This window comes from Phyllopteryx taeniolatus, chromosome 2 (assembly GCF_024500385.1).
Source record: "Phyllopteryx taeniolatus isolate TA_2022b chromosome 2, UOR_Ptae_1.2, whole genome shotgun sequence".
NCBI lineage: Eukaryota > Metazoa > Chordata > Actinopteri > Syngnathiformes > Syngnathidae > Phyllopteryx > Phyllopteryx taeniolatus.
Window position 1 is genome coordinate 14,223,132 of NC_084503.1, and position 19,965 is coordinate 14,243,096.

At 42.1% G+C, this 19,965-nt stretch overlaps 1 protein-coding gene across 2 annotated transcripts in view; it reads left to right on the top strand.

The window, feature by feature from the left end:
- The window catches only part of ttc17 (tetratricopeptide repeat domain 17), a 43,597-nt gene extending 25,823 nt beyond the window's left edge, over positions 1 to 17,774 (top strand). The window contains exons 17-25 of one of the 2 annotated variants that reach the window (XM_061762142.1): positions 3,338 to 3,445; positions 4,448 to 4,734; positions 5,359 to 5,512; positions 5,617 to 5,737; positions 6,813 to 6,972; positions 7,064 to 7,147; positions 7,449 to 7,568; positions 16,738 to 16,881; positions 16,970 to 17,774. In XM_061762142.1, the coding sequence (XP_061618126.1) occupies positions 3,338 to 3,445; positions 4,448 to 4,734; positions 5,359 to 5,512; positions 5,617 to 5,737; positions 6,813 to 6,972; positions 7,064 to 7,147; positions 7,449 to 7,568; positions 16,738 to 16,881; positions 16,970 to 17,101 (1,310 nt within the window). In that variant the 3' untranslated portion in view covers positions 17,102 to 17,774. The remainder of the gene's footprint in view (positions 1 to 3,337; positions 3,446 to 4,447; positions 4,735 to 5,358; positions 5,513 to 5,616; positions 5,738 to 6,812; positions 6,973 to 7,063; positions 7,148 to 7,448; positions 7,569 to 16,737; positions 16,882 to 16,969) is intronic. The other variant, XM_061762152.1, reaches the window with a different exon arrangement.
- Positions 17,775 to 19,965: the final 2,191 nt, after the last annotated feature.

The following is a 19,965-nucleotide window of genomic DNA, read 5'->3' on the forward strand; positions in this document are numbered from 1 at the left end:
TTTTACTTTGTGTGGTTTCCGGTTATTATTTTTTTTCATTGCAGTCAGGCTGGCCGAAAAGTTCAAGTCAAGGCAGCCGCTACGATTCTCGTACCGTGACAAGCCACCTCTTCCCCAATGTGCTGAGAGGTTCAACTTCAAAATAAAAGCTTCATATATTACTACATTGGACATCAGTCTCATTTTAGGCTTTTACCTTGAAGTTGGCACTGGAGCGCAGTGCCAGAGCTTAATGAAGCCTTAACCATGCGTTTTCCCCCTGGTGGCTGCCTGACTAGGTTGCGGGGACTGCTGCAAATTAAGCACTTTTCATATGCAGCAGTGCTATTTATATAGCGCATTTCATACACAAGGTAACTCAATGTGCATTACATGATTAAAAACATTTAAAAAAAAAAAAAAAAAAACAGCTTATAAATATTTAAAACAAAGAGGAACAAAATAAAAGTACAAGTAAACAGCATTAAAAGATCCCTATGATGAACAATATGTATGGATTTAAGTTTCCCTTGCCCAGACGCGTGTCGCCGGAGCCCCCCTCTGGAGCCAGGCCTGGAGGTGGGGCTCTAAGGTGAATGCATGGTGGCTGGGCCTGCACCTGTGGGGCCCTGCCGGGCACAGCCCGAAAGGGTAACGTGGGTCCCCCTTCCCATGGGCTCACCACCTATGGAAGGGGCCATAGGGGTCAGGTGCAGTGTGAGCTGGGCGATGGCCAAAGGCAGGGACCTTGACGATCTGATCCCCGGCTACAGAAGCCGGCTCTAGGACGTGGAATGCCACCTCTCTGGCAGGGAAGGAGCCTGAGCTGGTGTGTGAGGTTGAGAAGTTCTGACTATTTATATTCTGGCTCGCCTCCACACACGGCTTGGGCTCTGGTACCAGTCCTCTTGAGAGCGGTTGGACTCTCTTCCACTCTGGAGTTGCCTACGGTGAGAGGCGGCGAGCAGGTTTGGGTATACTTGACTTTGTGGTCGTGTCATCGGACTTGCGGCCACATGTCTTGGACACTCTGTTGGCTTCATCAACCCGTGACCTCCAACTCTAACTGGAGCAGTTCACAGAGTGTGAAGCGGCTGGGATGAGAATCAGCACCTCCAAATCTGAGACCATGGTCCTCAGTCGGAAAAGGGTGGCGTGCCCTCTCCAGGTCGGAGATGAGATCCTGCCCCAAGGGGAGGAGTTCAAGTATCTCGGGGTCTTGTTCATGAGTGAGGGAAGAATGGAACGGGAGATCAACAGGCGGATCGGTGCAGCGTCTGCAGTGATGCGGACATTGTATTGGTCTGTTGTGGTAAAGAAGGAGCTAAGCCGAAACGCAAAGCTCTCAATTCACCGGTCAATCTATGTTCCTACCCTCACCTATGGTCGCTGAGAGACTATGTCTCCCAGCTGCCCTCGGGATCCCCCGGGAAGACCTGGATGAATTGGCTGTGGAGCGGGAAGTCTTGGGCGTCCCTGTTAAAGGTACTGCCCCCGCAACCCGAACTCTGATAAGCGGAAGAAAATGGATGGATGGATAAAACATCAGAACTTTAAAATATATTCTGAGGTGACTGGGAGTCAGTGTAAATACTTTAGAATTGAGGTAATAGGCTCTGACCTCTTTGTTCTGGTGAGAACCCGAGCTGCAGCATTCTGAATGAGCTGCAGCTGTTTAATGCTCTTTTGGGGGGTCTAATCAGAAGACCATTCCAATAGTCAAGTCTACTTGAGATAAAAGCATGAATGAGCTTCTCCTGGTCTGCTTTGCACATGCAAGCCTTCACTCTGGATATGTTCTTCAGATGGTAGAAGGCAGTGTTAGTAATTGATTTTATATGACTGTTGAAATTCAGGTCGGAATCGATCAGTACACCAAGGTTTCAGACTTGGTCTTTGGTTTTTAAAGAGAGCGACTCCAGGTATTTATTAACAGCAATCCTCTTTTCTTTATTGGCAATAACAATTATCTGTTTTTTTGTGGTTTAATTGAAGAAAATTTTGTCTCATCCAGTTATTTATCTGTTTTAGACAGTGACACAAAACCTCAATTGAACTATCATCTTCTGGAGGTCACTGCTAGATATAACTGTATGTTGTCTGGATAGCTATGATAGTCAATTAAAGTTCTGAAGAATTTGACCCAAAGGTAGCATATACAGGCTGAACAGGAGGGGTCCAAGAACTGACCCTTGAGGGACCCTATAGGTCACTGCCATTTGATGAGATTGAACACTTCCAATGGTTACAAAATAAAAGGGGGGTGGGTCACCTTAAGCTGGGAAGCCCAGACTTCCCTCTCCCCCAACTTGGTCCAGCTCCAGCTAGGAGATATGGTTTCTCAAGGGTGTCCTGGGTCGTCACCTGGGTCCTCCTACTGGTGGGACATGCCCGGAACGCCTCACCTTCCCTCACTGAACAATACTCCAAGATACTTAAACTCTACTTGGGACAGGATCTCATCCCCGACCTGGGGAAGGCTCTCCACCCTTTTGTAACTCAGATTTGGAGGTGCTAATTCTCGTCGCAACCAGTTTACACTCGGCTACAACCCTAAGGGCCCTGCCACCGAGAAGCTTTTTAACCACCTCGAGGACCTTAACCCCAGAAATAGGAGAGCCAACATTACATCCCCAGTCTCTGCTTCCTCATAGGAAGACGTGTTGGTGGAATTGAAAAAGCAGGGCCCTCCTGATTATTTAACCACTAAGAAGCGTTTTGTAATATGTTACTCTTCTCTGGGCCATGGAGCCCCATGTGTCAGGTAGCTTTTTCTTTCTCTAATCTGATCCTGAGAAAAACCCAATGGGGTTCCTTGACGCTGCAAGTGGTAATGAGTACAGCATTGAGTATTTTAGTATTTCACACTTCTGACATGAGCACAGACAACACACCCACTTCTTTATTCATATCAGTGAGAATTAAGTGAAAAGTGCTTTGAATTGGAGAAATGTTACCACTCAATAATTTAAACCTGCTGTAAATAGCTGAGGCCAAAATAAGATGTTTCAAAATGTTACTCTCCATGGCCAAATATTCCTCCAACAAAGCACATGGACTACACAGTAAACACACAACACACAGTATAAAAATATTCTCCAACTGATGTGTTTTATATTTACATGTCATGACATTTTAAACAGGCTTTACAGTTCTTCCCATGTTTGATATTCACAGCAGTTTTCTACCATCAAAAAGAATTTGGTTTCATTAGCATTTTACCGTATTTTACTTGCATTCATAATTATTTTGACACAGCAGTCGGATCGTTTATTGAAGCAGATAACTGTGACATTACTAGACAATTTAATATTAGGAATTGTTTGTCTAACGCCTTTACCGAACTGTGTTTATCCAGAGGGTTCTGCTTGTGCTGCTGACGACTTTGCCATTCAGTGGGAGGACGGTGAAGAAAAACAAGATACAGCTTCCATTTCAGCCATAGAGGACTCTTTGCTCTTTGAAAGTAAGAATCTGATCTAGTGACGCAGTCAGTGACTGTGGAAAACAGGAAGGATACTTTTTATGCCATCCAGTGGGAACCCCCTCAAATCTTCATAATCAACCATACTGTATTATGTTCATACTATATTATCATAATCATATGCTTTATATGTTGTTTTTAAATGGGAGCTGTATTTGTCTTGTCAGTTTGAAGATGTACCATAAAATAGAAACGTTTTCTTCTCTGGCCACTAATGCTCTGAGGTCACTGTTTTATTTGGGTTACTTTATTTCCATATTTGATGCTAACATTTCTACTCAATATGTCGCGACAGTCTTGCAAATGAGGCCATCCAAACTGCTCCACCCCAAGCAAGAAAGAGGTTTTTTTTTATTTTTTTAAAGAAAATATTTAATCATGTCTATGTATTTGTTTCTATGCCAATACATCAAAATGTCTTTACGTACAACCGTTAGATGGTGCAAAAAAGGTTGGGGACTACTCCAATGCAGAGTATGGCTTTCGTTACCATGACTACCAGGGTTGTGCTAACCCTCAGTGTGGGGGAAAATGCAAATGTGTAAAAGACAATAAAAGGAGGACTCCGGCTGTTGCGGATCTTCGCTCTGCCTAGCTGACAAGTCATGGCTGGAGAAAACTCTGTGGGGCAGCACTCTAAATTAGCCACACTTAACGTCTGACAAAATTCAAAATGGCTAGCGAGAAGACACATTTTTTGGAAGAGGCATCTTTAAAAAAAAGTGCTTAGTATTTTAATTTTGCACTTGGCGGGTGGGCAGGCACTCCAGAGACCCAACTATTTGCACACAAGCATTTAAAAAGTGACTTTTCAGCTTTAAAGGTACGTAGTATAGTTCACTGTAAATACTCCCCCCATTGTACAGTATTTTGTGCATCCTTATATCGCTGCATCAAAGTAACATCGTCTACAATTCCAATAATACATTATCTCAAATGAAATTTGACATGATTGTGATTCCTGTTTCTCTGCAATTGCTACAGAGGTCATCTTGGACACAAACTGGTCTGGTGAGGCTGCTGGAAAACAGCATGCTTCTCAGTCGTCTTCAGAGACGACCCCCTCACTTGGAGAGCGAGGGGTCGAAGGTGAGGAGGAGTGGCAGCTGAAGGAAGATCTGATTGGAGCATTCGAGGGGGCTTTGGATGTCAGTGGCAAACGAGGAGACTTGCAGGGGATCCGGGTGCTCAAGAATGACCATGTGATGGGGCCCCGCAGTAGTGGAGGGTCCTGCTTTGGAAACTGTGAGGATGACGACGGATCAGAATGGGTAACGGCACATACTCCTACTGCCTAGGAGTGAAACTCGAGGCCTGGGGGCCACATCCGGCACGCTACATCATTTTATGCGGCATTTATTTATTTATTTTTTTGGGCTCAAATCTGTAGCAAAATTTCCAAAATTTGTAATAAATAATAACACTGAGATATTGCAAGCATTTTTGTTACCAAACCCCTTTTTACAGTAACTTTAACAAAGTTAAATAAGCTATTGTCCTTGACTTCTGATTTAAAAACTATCTATCCATTTGTTGTGTATGTTATATGAAGAGGCGATTAATAATAATATTAATTATGAGCATAAGCGGTACAGAAAATGGATGGATGGATTATTATCAAAAAGTCTTTACGTGCAACCATTAGAGACCAAAATAAGATGTTTCAATAATAATAATCATACTTATAATTCTGATTATTATTATTACGTGGCGATTAAACATATGGTTTCACAGTCAAAATGGACCTCTGAGCGAAACTAACTATAATGTGGTCCGTGACAAAAATTAGTTTGACACTCCCCACCTACTGTAAACTGGTCATGTAAAACAAGTGGTCTCAATGGATCTATTGTTTGGCCTTTTTGATTGTGTGTTATTTTGATGTTGCTTATCAGATCACTTTTCAAGTAAAGAGAGTAAGAAAGGCAAAGTTGGATGGCACTGAGAATGTGGCCGTCTCTGATGACAGCCAGGGTGGGGAGCCAGTGCCTGAAGAACATTCTCTTCTGGAGATTAGCGGACCAACTATCCCATCAGCAGGTCCTCCAGGTACCACTAACTTACACCAGGGGGAATTAAGGACAAGGACTGAAAGGGGCTGGACTCCCAACAGGTTGAATATACAACTTACTTTTTTTCTTTGCCATTTCTAGGCCGCTGGAGGGACTATACAAGTCTTGGCTGGCCACGGCCAGAGGAGTGTCAACACACACGAAGGGTTGATCTCACCACTGCGGCAAGCACCTGGCTAGCTGTGTCGGCCAAGAACATCGAGTAGGCTTTTTTCCTGTGGTGTTTTTATCTAGATCTGGTTAATTTCCCCGTTTTCTAACAATGAAGGCTATTATAACTTCAGCTTGAGTTTTCACTTTCTTGGATTAGTGGCACAGATGTGCTCTTTTGACAGTGAAATGGGTAGTCCACTGTAGGCATTCACTCAAACTCACATCAAACTTCTCACACTTCAGCTTCAAACCCGATGATGGCGGTTTAGTTCCAAGTCTGTCCCTTAAAAAGTGGCTACTCCACTTGCTATCTTCTCTGTACAACTATCATTGTTTCAGTTCAAGTCAGCTATAGCCTCTTGCATTCTGTCACCCAGAAGTATCTCTGTCGCCTGTTGTTTAGAAATATTCTGAATTGGTCTGTACATACAGGGTGTCCTTGGTTTATGATGGGGTTTGTTACTGCAGCGGTTACGTAACCCGAATCTTGCATGCGAGCGACCATAAGATAGGGCTAATGTTTCCGGATGCATTGCCAAAACAACAATAGAAACATCTGCAACTTAGTTCGAAGTGGGCTGAAATATCCAAGTTTGGGCAGTCACAATTTAAGACCTGCATGACAAAGCTGCTCTTTTTTTTTTGACTGCTTTGTGCTGTCTGATTGGTCAATGAGAGTCAATTGACACTAGTGATCACATTGGATTAGCGCAACGGCGCCCTATGTTTAAGTCGAAGATAGGAGTCTAAAAATAGATTGTGCACGTAATAATGGCTAAATAAAAGTAGCGATGCGGCATGTCAATCATTGTAACGGAGTAAAAGTATCGATTATTCTTTACATAAACACTCAAGTATAAGTAACATGTATGGTACTTTGGTATGGTATGGTAAACTACTCTGACAAGTACAATTTATCCAAAATGTTACTTGAGTAAATGTAATGGAGTAAATGTAGCGCATTACTTGCCCACCTCTGGTGACACATATTCTACCGCTCTGCAAATTAGTTTACTGCATGTCATCGTAACCTTGAAAAGTCGCATGTTGGTACTACTGTAAACTGAGGACCATTGTTTATCTGTGGTTTGGGGGTGATTCACGATTTTATATTATTCCCCCAGCATCACAGAGCACATAGATTTTGCGACCCCGCTCCAGGAGCCAGCTGTCGAGCCTTTATGCAATGCAAACCTCGCTGCCAGTATGCACACCCTCGACCACCTGGCAGGTATGGCTAATCGAGCCGCCATCCACTATACAGGAGAGAGCCAACTCAGTGAGGTAGACTAACGCATGGGTCAAACACTAAAAGGATAATCATACTTAAATACAAAAATTATATTATTATAACTTTTAATGTCCTTGCCCTCAGGTCCTGCAAAATCTTGGCAAAGAAGAATTCTCGCCTCAGTCCTTTGAGCAGGTGGGGACTCGAATTGCTAAAGTATTGGAGAAGGTAAGTTAGAATTTACATTTTAATTTAAAGCAAAATTGTTTTTTGAACAATGTGAGTTCAGTCACTTGGTATTTAAAAGGAAAACGTAGAGCACTTGCTTCGAAGGGTGTTTTTGAGATTAAGATGCACTTAGGAAAATTGACATATATTGCTATGCTGGCGACAGCCAAGGCTGGAGAAATAATTGCTCTATAATGTGAACTACAGACTAAATTCTAAAAAATGAATAGACATAAAATCATTATCATTATGACCTTTTAAATCAAATGTTTTCATAACTTAAAACATAGTTCTCTTGTAGAACCAGACATCATGGGTATTATCCAGTATGGCTGCACTTTATTGGAGGGTGAAAGGTCAAGGCAAGAGAGCAATTGACTGTCTGCGACAGGCCCTCAATTGCGCCCCGTATCACATGAAGGTAGGTAATGCCTGTACCTTTAGCAACAGTCAATGAGATGTTATTTCCTCTTCCAATGAGGTTTTTATTGGGCTATGCTTACTTTCTGGTTGTGTGCAACTTCCTCACTACAGTATTTAATCAATTTGAGTTGATTAATGATGGGTTTGTATTCCGAAGAACAGAAAAATACAGAATCGGAAGAGAAGTAATTGTGAATCTATGAAACTTTACCATCTTTTAGCTACTAAGATTCGAAATAGTAGTATTTACCAATTGCTTTCCCAGGTGATAAATCGGAGGAGGCCCCTCGTTTGTAGGGGGCATGAGAAATAATCGTTTCTTAGTTACATGCCGTACGGATGTAAATTATACTGAATAAATTGATGCATTTCAATAATCGATTATTAAATAACAACATAGGTGGAACAAAAGAAGTGGAACTGTGACGTGCAGCGCCCACCAGGCAGTCAGTGTCATGTTGCAATAGGGCGCAACCATATAGTACTTAAATGAGATGTTGCAATATTGACGGTATTGCGAGTGGTGAATACATCAGAATCGGCTTTATTGGCCAAGTATGTTACAAGACACACAAAGAATTTGTCTCTGGTAGTTGAAGCCACTCTAGTATGACAACAACAGCCACTATGACAAAATGTATTTAATTTAGGACATTTAAAAAAAAAAACACAAATATGGGAGAGTCATTGAACAATTAAAGTGTGCCAGTAGTGTGGTGATGCTTATATAATGGCGATTGTGCAAATGATGCAGTCCTCAAGCAATTTAAATTCATTTTAAATTGCTTTTTTGGTCCTGTTCAGCTGTTAGGTCAAGCCGAAAGGAGGACCTGTATGCCTTTTAGGCCGGAACAGTTGTACTGTGCCACAGTAGAGTTTTTAAGCTGCCACTGTGGTTCTTTGTATTCTGATTATTTTTTTGAAAACTCTAGTCCTGGCCTGGCCAACCCGCGGCTCGCGAGCCTCATGCGGCTCTTTAACTAGTTTCATGCGGCTCTTCAGGAGCTGTCACATGACATGCGTCAAAAATGCTTGGCTGGAGCTGTCATTCACTCCCCCTACAGCTAGATGGCACACTGACCATGTAAGCCTGTTTGAGTGACGTCAAACGAGCGACGAGAGAATCTTTGGTGTGACATCATTTGTGTTGTAAACAATTTCCGTCAAGTTACCTCTTGAAATGGCAGGGAAAAAAAGCACAGCCAAACGAAAATATGAAGAAGAACACAGGACGTTTTTGCCAGAGTGGGAGAGTTTATATTTTTTTTGTTAAACGTAATGGCAAGCCGATCTGCCTTATATGTCACGCAGCATTAGCGCATTTCAAAGCTTCAAATCTTCAGCGTCACTTCAGCTCACTCCACCCTAACATGGAACAGGAATTTCCAAAAGGGACTGAACTTCGCAAGAACAAGTTGGTCGCTTTGACAAAGCAAGGCAGAAAAGCAGGTGCAGTTTTTCAAAAAATTTACAAAACACTCAGACCGTAACGCTTGCATCATATCAGCTGGCTTGGAAGCCAGACTGTTTGAAAGCCCCGCTCGTCACAGATGAGGCTGCGGCTGAGTTGGAGATGATCGACCTTTGTGGGAGGATCAACTGAAAGCTGTTTTAAGGGAAGGGACCGTTGAGTTCTGGAAAAGTGTGCCAATTGAAAAATACCCCAACATCAAACGAGATACTTAAGATACTGTCCATGTTTGGGTCAACGTACGTCTGCGAGTCTTGTGTTTTCTACCCTGAAACATGTGAAATCAAAGCATCGATCTGTTCTGACTGACACTCATTTGAAAGAATTGCTTAGAGTGGCAACAACAGAATACAAGCCAGATTTGAAGAGGATTGTTCAAGATAAGGAATGCCAGAACTCTCACTAAGCAGCATAGTAAGAGAAAGATGTTATTGGAAATTATTCTATTATTGTTTGTGGACTTGCTTGAACTGAGAGTTTGTGTGTGTGAGACATTGCACACAATGTTAACTGTTGAAAATTACTGATATTATCATGTTGGTGTGGTTATTTTCATTAGATCTGGCTGAGCAGAGGTCTGTGTATGCGTGCATACATGATTAAAAGATGATGTTCATGTGTACCCGTGTATGTGGCTCTTTGCAGTAACACAGAAAAAAAAGTGGCTCTTAGTCTCTGACTAGTTGGCCACCCCTGCTCTAGTCGGAGGGGAACAAAGTTTTAAAAGGGAGTGACAGAAAAAACAAAAGGAAGAGAGTGAAAAGATAACTAAATAATATAGGAAGAGAAGACAACAAAAGACAGGACATTAGCTGTAATAAAGATGAGGAAACTAAATCATTATACAGTGGATACGGAAAGGATTCAGACCCCCTTAAATTTGCAGCCATTTTCTAAAATAATGTGTTCATTTTTCCCCATTAATGTACACATAGCACACCCCATATTAACAGAAAAAAACTGAATTGTTGAAATTGTTGCAGATTTATTAAAAAAAGAAAAACTGAAATATCACACAGCCATAAGTATTCAGACCCTTTGCTGTGACACTCATATTTAACTCTGGTGCTGTCCATTTCTTCTGATCATCCTTGATTGTTCTACACCTTCATTGGAGTCCAGCTGTGTTTGATTATACTAATTGGACTTGATTAGGAAAGCCACACACCTTTCTATATAAGCCCTTACAGCTCACATTGCATGTCAGAGCAAATGAGAATCATGAGGTCCAAGGAACTGCCTGAAGAGCTCAGAGACAAAATTGTGGTAAGGCACAAATCTGGCCAAGGTTACAAACAAATTCTGCTGCACCTAAGGTTCCTAAGAGCACAGTGGCCTCCATAATCCTTAAATGGAAGACGTTTGGGATGAACAGAACCCTTCCTAGAGGTGGCCGTCCAGCCAAACTGAGCAATCGGGGGAGAAGAGCCTTGGTGAGAGAGGTAAAGAAGAACCCAAAGATCGCTGTGGCTGATCCCCGCCACCAGGAGAACGAGACACCCCCCACCAACCCGCAGGGCCGGCCAATGTAGCCAGTCTCCGCCCATCCAGCAGGAGAGACAGTGTTCCCCGTTTGGTGGAAAGGAGGGCGGCGAGGGACCCCCAACAACATAATGATAAGGGGGACACCCAGGAGAGCAGCCACAGGGTATGAGAGGGGAACCCCCACCCCGCGGAGCCATCCAGCCAGAGGGGCCCGGGCCAGGAACACCGCCATGAGCCTAGTTTAAAAGGACTAATAGAGCAATTATCTGACGATTGTGCAAGTGGTGGATCGAGTTCTCGACCACAGGAAGTGGGCCGTAGTAAACAGTATGCAAATAGTGCAGCATGATAAAATAGTGAGTGTACGAATAATGTCGCAGTGTCCCGACAGAGATTTGGCAGCATGTTACAATAAAATTGTCAGTCAACTGTTTAAGAAGTCAATGGGAAGAGGGAAGAAGCTGTTGGAATGTCTGCTGGTTTTTAGTTTGCATTGTTCGATAGCGCCTACCTGAGGGAGCTGAAAGAGGTGGTGACCAGGATGTGGAGGGTGCAAGAGGATGTTGCATGCCGTCTCGTCACCATCTTTGATGAGGCCAATGACTGTGGTGTTGCCTGCAGACTTCAGGAGTTTGACAACTGAGGGCATTGAGGTCAAGTTGTTCGTGTAGAGAGAGGAGAGCAGTAGAAAGAGGACACATCCTTGGATGGCCCCAGTGCTGATGGTACATGTGGATGAGGTGGTGTCCCCCAGCCTCACCTGCTGTGTCCTGCCTGTCAGGTAGCTGTAGATCCACTGGGAGATGGCAGGCAAGACTTTGAGCTGGAGAAGCTTAGAGGAGAGGAGTTCGGGGATGATGGTGTTGAATGCAAAGCTGAAGTCCACAAACAGGATCCTCATGTAGGTCCCTGCGCTGTCAAGGTGTTCCAGGATGAAGTGCAGTCCCATGTTGACCTTATCATCCAGACCTGCTTGCTCGTTAGGCAAGCTGCAGAGTGTCCAGTAGGGGTCCTATGACTAGTGATAGACAGATATGGGTTTTTTTTCAGGGCCGATACAGATTATTAGTAGTCAAGGAGACCGATAAGACTGGGGAACAACTTGAAAAAATAATTCTGTTGTGTTAGTTTTATGTTGATTAAAACTAAATTTGCCATGCTGATTCCAAAATTGCAGTCAGTTTGTTTTCTAGCATGTCAAATTTTTATCTCCACAGCTTACCCTGCAGGTAAGCAAAATTCCACTGATGAGCTGTAGTAAGACTTGCCAGCTGATTACGATTGGACTCATCTCCACCTACGTGGCAACTTGTTTGTGCAGTCACAATAGAGACAGTGCGGTGAGAGGTGTGTGCAGCTCACAATACGTCAGTACTATCAATATCTGCAAACACAAAGCTAGCATAGTAGGAATTAAAGGTCAGAGGACAAAAATTCTAAACCTTTTCTTGATAACTCTAGAACCCCTTTACAAACCACATCTGCCATTTCGAAGTGATTATATAGCAGATAGACAGCGGTTACAGTAGTATGTTCTCTGACCTTTAAGTTTAAGTGTGCCTGTATGTTGGTATTAAGTGAATTAAACAGTGATCAGACAAGCCCAAAGCTACACGGGGTATAGCAGTGGTCTAGAATGTTGTTTTCCCTCTGGGGACAGTCAGTGTCCTGCTTGTATATAGGGAGCTTGTGGTTATGTTTTGCTTGCTTAAAGTCCCCAAAAATAATGAGGGGTTGGTTTACTTGGTCAGCCAGCGTTTGGAGTGCGGCCTTCGTGTTAGCCTGGGGGCGAATATAAACACCAACAAGAATGAATGAAGTAAACTTGCACGGTGAGTAGAATGACTTACACTTCAAAAACAGTAACTCCAAGTCACTTGTGTGTGTACTGTGTGCTGAGCTCCGTGATATCAGTGCACCATTTTTCCATTGATGTAGAAGTATATCCCGCCATCTGTTGTTTTCCGGATGGCGCCATGTCACAGTGCGCTCTGTGAAGTTGGAAGTTGGGCAGCAGAACGGCGTTGGGGATGCGTTCACAAAGCCAAGTCTCCGTGAAGCAGAGGGAGGCAGGACGTCCATTTTCTTGGGTAGAGAGCATAGATTGGCGATGCAAATTGACGAAATTGGCATTTGAAATCCTCGCTGGCGGACCTTAACTTGCACTCTGGCACGCTTCCCACCGTGTTGCCGTCTTCACCTCCTCCATGCACCATAGATTGCAGCTGCTCCTCTAGTAAGTAACTTGGAGAAAAAACTTTGTGGATATGTGAAAGTTAGCGAAAGAAGGGTCGTAGTAGACTCCCTAATGTTTAGCGACTCTTCCCTAGTGTAAGTAAGTTGCGTTATGTCTCCCAAGACGAAGGAAAAAGACAAAAACAAGGACAATACTATAGAGCGCGTTACTGAGGCGTCCACGCATGTAGGCGCCATCTTGGTCATATATAAAGTACAGTCTACGCATACCCACATACGTGCTCGTGCAAACGTTCAAGCCGCGTGTCTGAAAGCTGGTTGGTGGAAATGCTCCAATAGTAAGGGCTCCCCCCCGCCCCCTTATGTAATTTAGACTTTTTCTCTGCTTTTGAAATCTGTTAGAATTAACTGACAGCTAAAGTTAGCCTACTAATATTTACTAATAAATATTAAGAATATTAAATGTTTATCATCAACTAAAAAGTTTGAATTTGGGAAAATTCTATATAGTCATTAAGATCCTTTTTGAGAATGATCAAATAAGTGAATAAATTTAACACTTACTGTATTTGATGAGAACATTATTTCGCATTTAATATAGTTTACCATTTGAACCGCTTTTATACTCCTCTTGATGATGAAAAGTGTCACTCGTGTCACCCTCTTTATACTTGGCTGACAATGACAGCATTGCTACTGGCAAGTGCATATTTATACAGTATTACATTTTTACAAGGCATGAAGTTAAATATAATCAATATTCTACTTGGATGGAAGGTTTTTCTTTTTACAATTCAATAGTAAAATAAAAAAATTTTTCTTCATATCAATTCATCACAATATTTAGGCCTAAGTTACAGGAAATGGTTATTTGTTGTTTATAGTCCATGGTGTGTTGGTCATACTATAGAATTTATTTCTTGTTTAGGGAATAATGCTGACGGTAAACTTTGCCCTGAAAAATAGCATGCTAAATCGCAATAGCAATATTTGTTTAAAAGAAACAAACAAGAAAAACCTTGCAATTAAGAATATTTCCCATTTCGTTCAGCCCTACTCCTGACTGATGATGAGGTAGTTTTAGTTGGACCCACATCATTAAAGCTTATCGGTTTCCCTGTGACGAGGACTGGCTAAGTGTGGCTAAAGGTTTAGCCACATAAACACGTGATGTTGTGGCTAACTACACATCAGTGTGGCTTTTTATAGTTTAGCCACATTGGCCAAGAGGTTTCATGACCCAGTGCCAACCCTGCATCATCATTATTGTCATCATAAGCACCCTCCCCCTTTAAATCACCACACTAGCCAACACACAGCTATGAGGAAGGATGGGCACATACAAAAACGATTGTACATGGATGGTGAAGGATTCATGAGGTTCCGTGGCCATATTTAAGTCTCCCGCAGTTACTGCCAGCTCATTCTGTAATTCATAACGTTGTCTTTTGCCACACCGGCCAAGTGACAATGCTCTGTCACACACGGATCACTCTCTTCATGCATGCACGACCATCATTGCGCCTCACTTAAAGGAAATTAAAAAATTAGGTGCTTTGATTAGCGGCAAATAAAGTTGGCAGTGTTTCTTCCCATGGACACAGACAGCCCCTTGGGTTCAATACACCGCTGTGCACGTCTGCAAGAATACGACAACCCGGTCTAACCTTCCCCCTCACAGAGCTACGCCACACCGGATTTGCACTAGTCAGGAAAATAGAGCCCTTGGTGTACAAACAAAGACAGACACTATATGTTTTAAGCATTGTTATCATTGCCTCCATTTATACCCCAACCAGGGAGGAAATGCTTGTACTGCTTTCTGCTTGTCCTGTCTCATTATTTGCAGCAAAAGGCATTAATTCATTCAGTACTGGACCAAATGACTTGATGGGATGCAACAATGACAAGATTCCAGGATCAATCCATTGTGAATATATCATGATACTGACGGATGAATAAATACATTTATTTACATTCATCCGCGTTGTAGGAACCCCTATTCAACGGTCATTTATGAGAGAAAAATGACTCCAAATAGACAGCAATGATATCTGCACCTCACATACACAAAATTGGCAGCTGTATTTATGAACTACATCATTTGAGAGCATTTGTTAGCTATCTTAATCACATTGTGTGTTAACCTCTCGACACATTAAATTGTACTTTTCTTTTAGGGTTGGGTAAAAATATCGATTAATTGATGTATTTCAATATTCCTCCTCCCCAATCCAATATCAATTCAGATCAGAAAACTCTGAATTAACCATCTGGTCACTGGAGGGTGCAGAAAATCTACATGTGCACACTTGGCTATAGCCAGAAATGGAGTGGAGATGCAATATCATTAAAAAAATGATGTAATGTGAGGTTTATCACAATTTGCAAGAGATAAGAAATATTAAGTTTACACGCACTTCACCTTTTCAGTGTTCATACAGAACTATCATGTTTTTTACTTTTAATACCCGAGATGCACAAATAAGTTATTGTGCACATTTTATTTTCAGATATTTTATTGCTCAAAAATGTGAAGTGACATAACCCATATGTTCACAGGCACAGGTACTCTTAATTATTTGTGTATTTCTACTTCGACCGCAAAGCATTTAACTCAGTATTTAATAAAAATTTAATCATATCGCAACCTAAATAATCCAAATCATATCAATCGTGAGGTTCTTAACAATACCTAGCCCTAATTTCTCTATTCCAGCATTGATGGGCGGCTTCTTCGTGTCCATAATCAGCGGTTCACTTGCATCTCAACTTAGAAGGGACTTTCTTTGATTACGTCCAAATTCTGGATAGGGAGGACTGCTGGTTCGAAAGAGGTGTAAAAGAAGCTATCTATGTCAAACTAGAAAAGCTGGCTCTAAATAGAAGAGGAGGTTTGAGACATCCCCTTTTGTCTGTATATAAAAATGTCCTCACATATCAAAAGATTGCTTCATTCTACGGGAAGAGTGGGCCTAACGAGCTGTTTTGCCACAAGACGAGTGAACTAATGATTGGTATGCAGGACGGTTGTTTTCACTAACAACACCGGGTAACAACTCCCCCCTATTGTTGACCACCCCCAGGCGACACCAACAGAGGGATAAATAGGGAGGCGCCACTCATAAAAATTTTAACTGAAGAAATCTTTTGAATTAAAGATGAAACAACTTCAACAATCAAGAACAGTCCAGCTGCCTTGATACTTTTGCGGAAATGTATATAGAAATAATGCTTTTATTCAAGATACATTGCATGATATTCTGGTACTAAAAAAGTACTGTGACACTGTGCTGTAAAAAAATAAATGATACTATGTTTTCAGTACCAGCATTTCTGCCCAATTTGGCAGATAGAGAACAGTTCTCCAAAAAGAGTCTGAATGTGCTTGCTTCAAACTGTTTTACTCACTGCTGTAAAGCTACGTTTACACCATAGTCACAGTGGCCACTGCAGCCCCATTTCAGGCAGCTGTGGATAAAACGGGATGGTTGTGAGACAACGCGGAGGGGCGGGATGGGTGGTGATTGCCATGGATGCCTGGTGAGATCTTTAAATTGTCAAAATATTTCCCACGGTGTGAGAGAAACCCAGTCAGCCATAATAAAACGGGGTATTCACAACTAAATCTGACAGGACACAATGGGGAGGTGGTCCGGAGTGTGACAGGAAGCATCCCGGAATTTTACGGTCCTTTCACGTTATCATGTTATGTCAAAGTTGGGGTGCATTTTGTCCCATATTGTCAAGGTTCTCACGGTAAGCTAGGGTGAATGGTAGGTGTTTCGTGATGTTCAATCACTGCGCCATTCCAGTGTGACCACAAAATCAGCGACCCATCAGAAATTGTGACCCCAGGTGGCCGTTTGACAGTTGAAAAGCAAAAGAGAGGTTTCTGAATCATCAAATTGATTTGTGAGGTTACAAGAAATTCCCATCCCTATTCGTCTGAAATCTTTTCTTTGCCAAATGTAATCAAGTACTTCCTAATGTTTTTTTCCCCCCTGTTAACCAGGATGTTCCCCTCATCAGTCTGGCCAACATCTTCCAGAATGCTCGACTGTGGGAGGATGCTCTTACAGTAGCTCGCATGGCTGTAGAAATTACTCCACACTTTGTAGTAAACCACTTCACTCTTGCCAATGTCTACATAGCTATGGTAAAGCAATCATTATTTTCTCACCACTTATATCAGTTAAATGGATGAGCCTGTATGGACATACTGTTTCTGTTGTTCCTGACGGCAGGAGGAGTTTGAAAAAGCAATGCGCTGGTACGAGTCCACTTTGAAGCTGCAGCCAGAGTTCGCCCCTGCCAAAGACCGACTGAGAACCATTCAGTGTTACCTGCTTACCAAGAGGGAACGCCGTCATCCTTAAACCATCGAACAGATAGTTCCCAGAAGTTGCCCGTATCATGCCCACAACAGATCGAGAACACTCAAACGTACTCGTTAAAAGCCCACAGTTAATTTGTACAAAAAAAAAACAGACCTAGTATGGAAAAACTAGAAGTCATTTTTCCTAACAGTTAATGTCTGGGTTTGCAAATGTGGAAGGGAAGTAAAATATGGCTTATATGCCCCTGTGTTGCTTATTACTTTAACACTCATGCAAGAGTTGGCATCTAAAACAAAAAGGGAAAACCATAATATTGTAATACTATTCTCATGAAAATACAACTATACTGAAATGAATCATATGGCCAGGAGACAGTTGTTTTACATTTATTTTGATAAGTTCTAATTAAAAGGTTATAATACTGTGTTCGTTAAGCAATTCCTGAGATGGAATATTTTCAACAATATATGCCCTCGTTTCCGCTCATAAAATTGACGGCAAATTTTTGCACTTTTTTCATTATTCCTATTTTTATGGGACTTACAAACTGATTTTGCTCCAAGCTAATTTAATGGGGGGGAAAAAAAGGTAAATTATGCTATGTTTGTTTCTTAAGGTAATCAGGCAGAGAAAAAAATTTTATTCCCTTCTGGCCATCATTAGTGAAAGCTCTATTAAATGTACAGTAATAAAGGCCATATGTGGATTTCAACTAATTGTTGCAGCTTCATTTGTATCTCTTTGGAAAATCAAAAGTACACAAACACCAACGTAAAATCCCCGTTTTACAGCTTGCACATCACGTACCTGTCTGTACACAGTAAAAACGCCTGCTTGCATACGTGTTGGGAACACTTTCCAAATGACCACATGATGGCGCTGTCAGACTTTTCAGCTAACTGGAAGGTGTCACAATTTCTCGACAGCGCTACCAGGGGGGGGGGCATATACGACTTCATAACCAGACAAATATATATGACAAAAATGCCATTTTGAATGTAATTATTCTAATTGCATAATTGCCCAAGTCATTTTTGAACGTTTTTGGGAAACAAGAAAAAACAGCCAATTCACCAAGAAAGAAGTCCAATTGCCGCAATTAACCTTTACGAATTACCTTCACTGGGGTGGCTGAGAGTTTAAACTGAATACATTGGTATTTCTTTACTGACATTGTGACACGAAGTTAAAAATGGCCAATAATGCTGCAAGGCTAAGGATATGATCAAAATACGTGCATATGTATCTTTTTATTGAACCAATGCACATCACAGTATCTCAATATATTTCATGCTCAAACCAATGCTTAAAAGATCAACTCTTGCTTCAACAACAAATGGGTTGAAGCAATCAAAAAATAACCACATACTGTGGTCCCCCAACCCCAGTGCAAATGGCTCTCATAAAAATTACCATTCAAAGATGGCACAAAACTGCTGAACAGCAGACCACCATTAAGTGCAAGAACTAATTTTGTGCATATTTCCACAAAAAAAAAATCACTCAAAATTTTAATTTTATGCAATGTTTGTCCCGTATGTCATTCAAATCCCCAAATTATTAGGCTTACTCCCTTTGCAGGATAGGGCAGTTCACTCTGCTTTGTAACTTGAAGGACCCCTGGTGCATCTCCCCATCCTGCCAATCGTCCAAACCACAATACGCATTTGCAACATTAACAGCGTTATGTCCATGGTTTTGCAGGACACAGATTTCAGTAACTTCTCATGCACTTTAATTGAACTGTAAATGGTTCTTAGTGTAGAAGAAAAAAATCGCTTTTTGTCTAATTTTGATTTGAGAGCTACAGTATCATCTTTTCCTTTCGGCTTGTCCCTTTAGGGATCGCCACAGCGCGTCAACCTTTTCCATGTAAGCCTATCTCCTGCATCCTCCTCGAACACCAACTGCCCTCATGTCTTCCCTCACAACATCCATCAACTTTATAATCTCTCTTACTTCTGCTAATCTTCATTCCTCTGCTTTCCAGTGCATGCCTCCATCTTTCTAACTGTTCCTCCACCTGCTCCCTGCTTTCACTGCAGATCACAATGTCATCTGCAAACATCATGGTCCACGGGGATTCCAGTCTAACCTCATCTGTCAGCCTATCCATCACCACTGCAAACAGGAAAGGGCTCAGGGCTGACCCCTGATGCAGTCCCACCTCCACCTTAAATTCGTCTGTCACACCTACAGCACACCTCACCGCTGTTCTGCTGCCCTCGTACATGTCCTGTATTATTCTAACATACTTCTCTGCCACTCCAGACTTCCGCATGCAGTAACACAGTTCCTCTCTGGCTACTCTGTCATCGGCTTTCTCTGGATCTACAAAGACACAATGTAGCTCCTTCTGACCTGTACTTTTCCATCAACATCCTCAAGGCAAATAATGCATCTTTGGTACTCTTTCTAGGCATGAAACCATGCTGTTGCAAGCAAATACTCACTTCTGTCCTGAGTCTAGCCTCCACTACTCTTTCCCATAACTTCATTGTGTGGCTCATCAACTTTATTCCTCTATAGTTCCCACAGCTCTGCACATCACCCTTGTTCTTAAAAATGGGCACTAGCACACTTTTCCTCCATTCCTCAGGCATCTTCTCACGCGCTAGGATTCTATTGAACAAGCTGTTCAAAAATTCCAAAGCCACCTCTCCTAAATGCTTCCATACCTCCACAGGAATGTCATCAGGACCAACTTTAGTTCCCAGCATGCATTCTACATTCAATGCTGAATTTTTGCCGTAATTAGGACGTTAATCATCGTTTGTGTTTGTTACCTGTAGTTCGTTGAATGTGTCTTAATTAACTGCCAGCTTTATGTTGCACTTTGTTTGCATGAAACCCTAACTGTGCGTTGTGTGTGATATAGTATCCTCCCATTCTGTTCCGTTGCA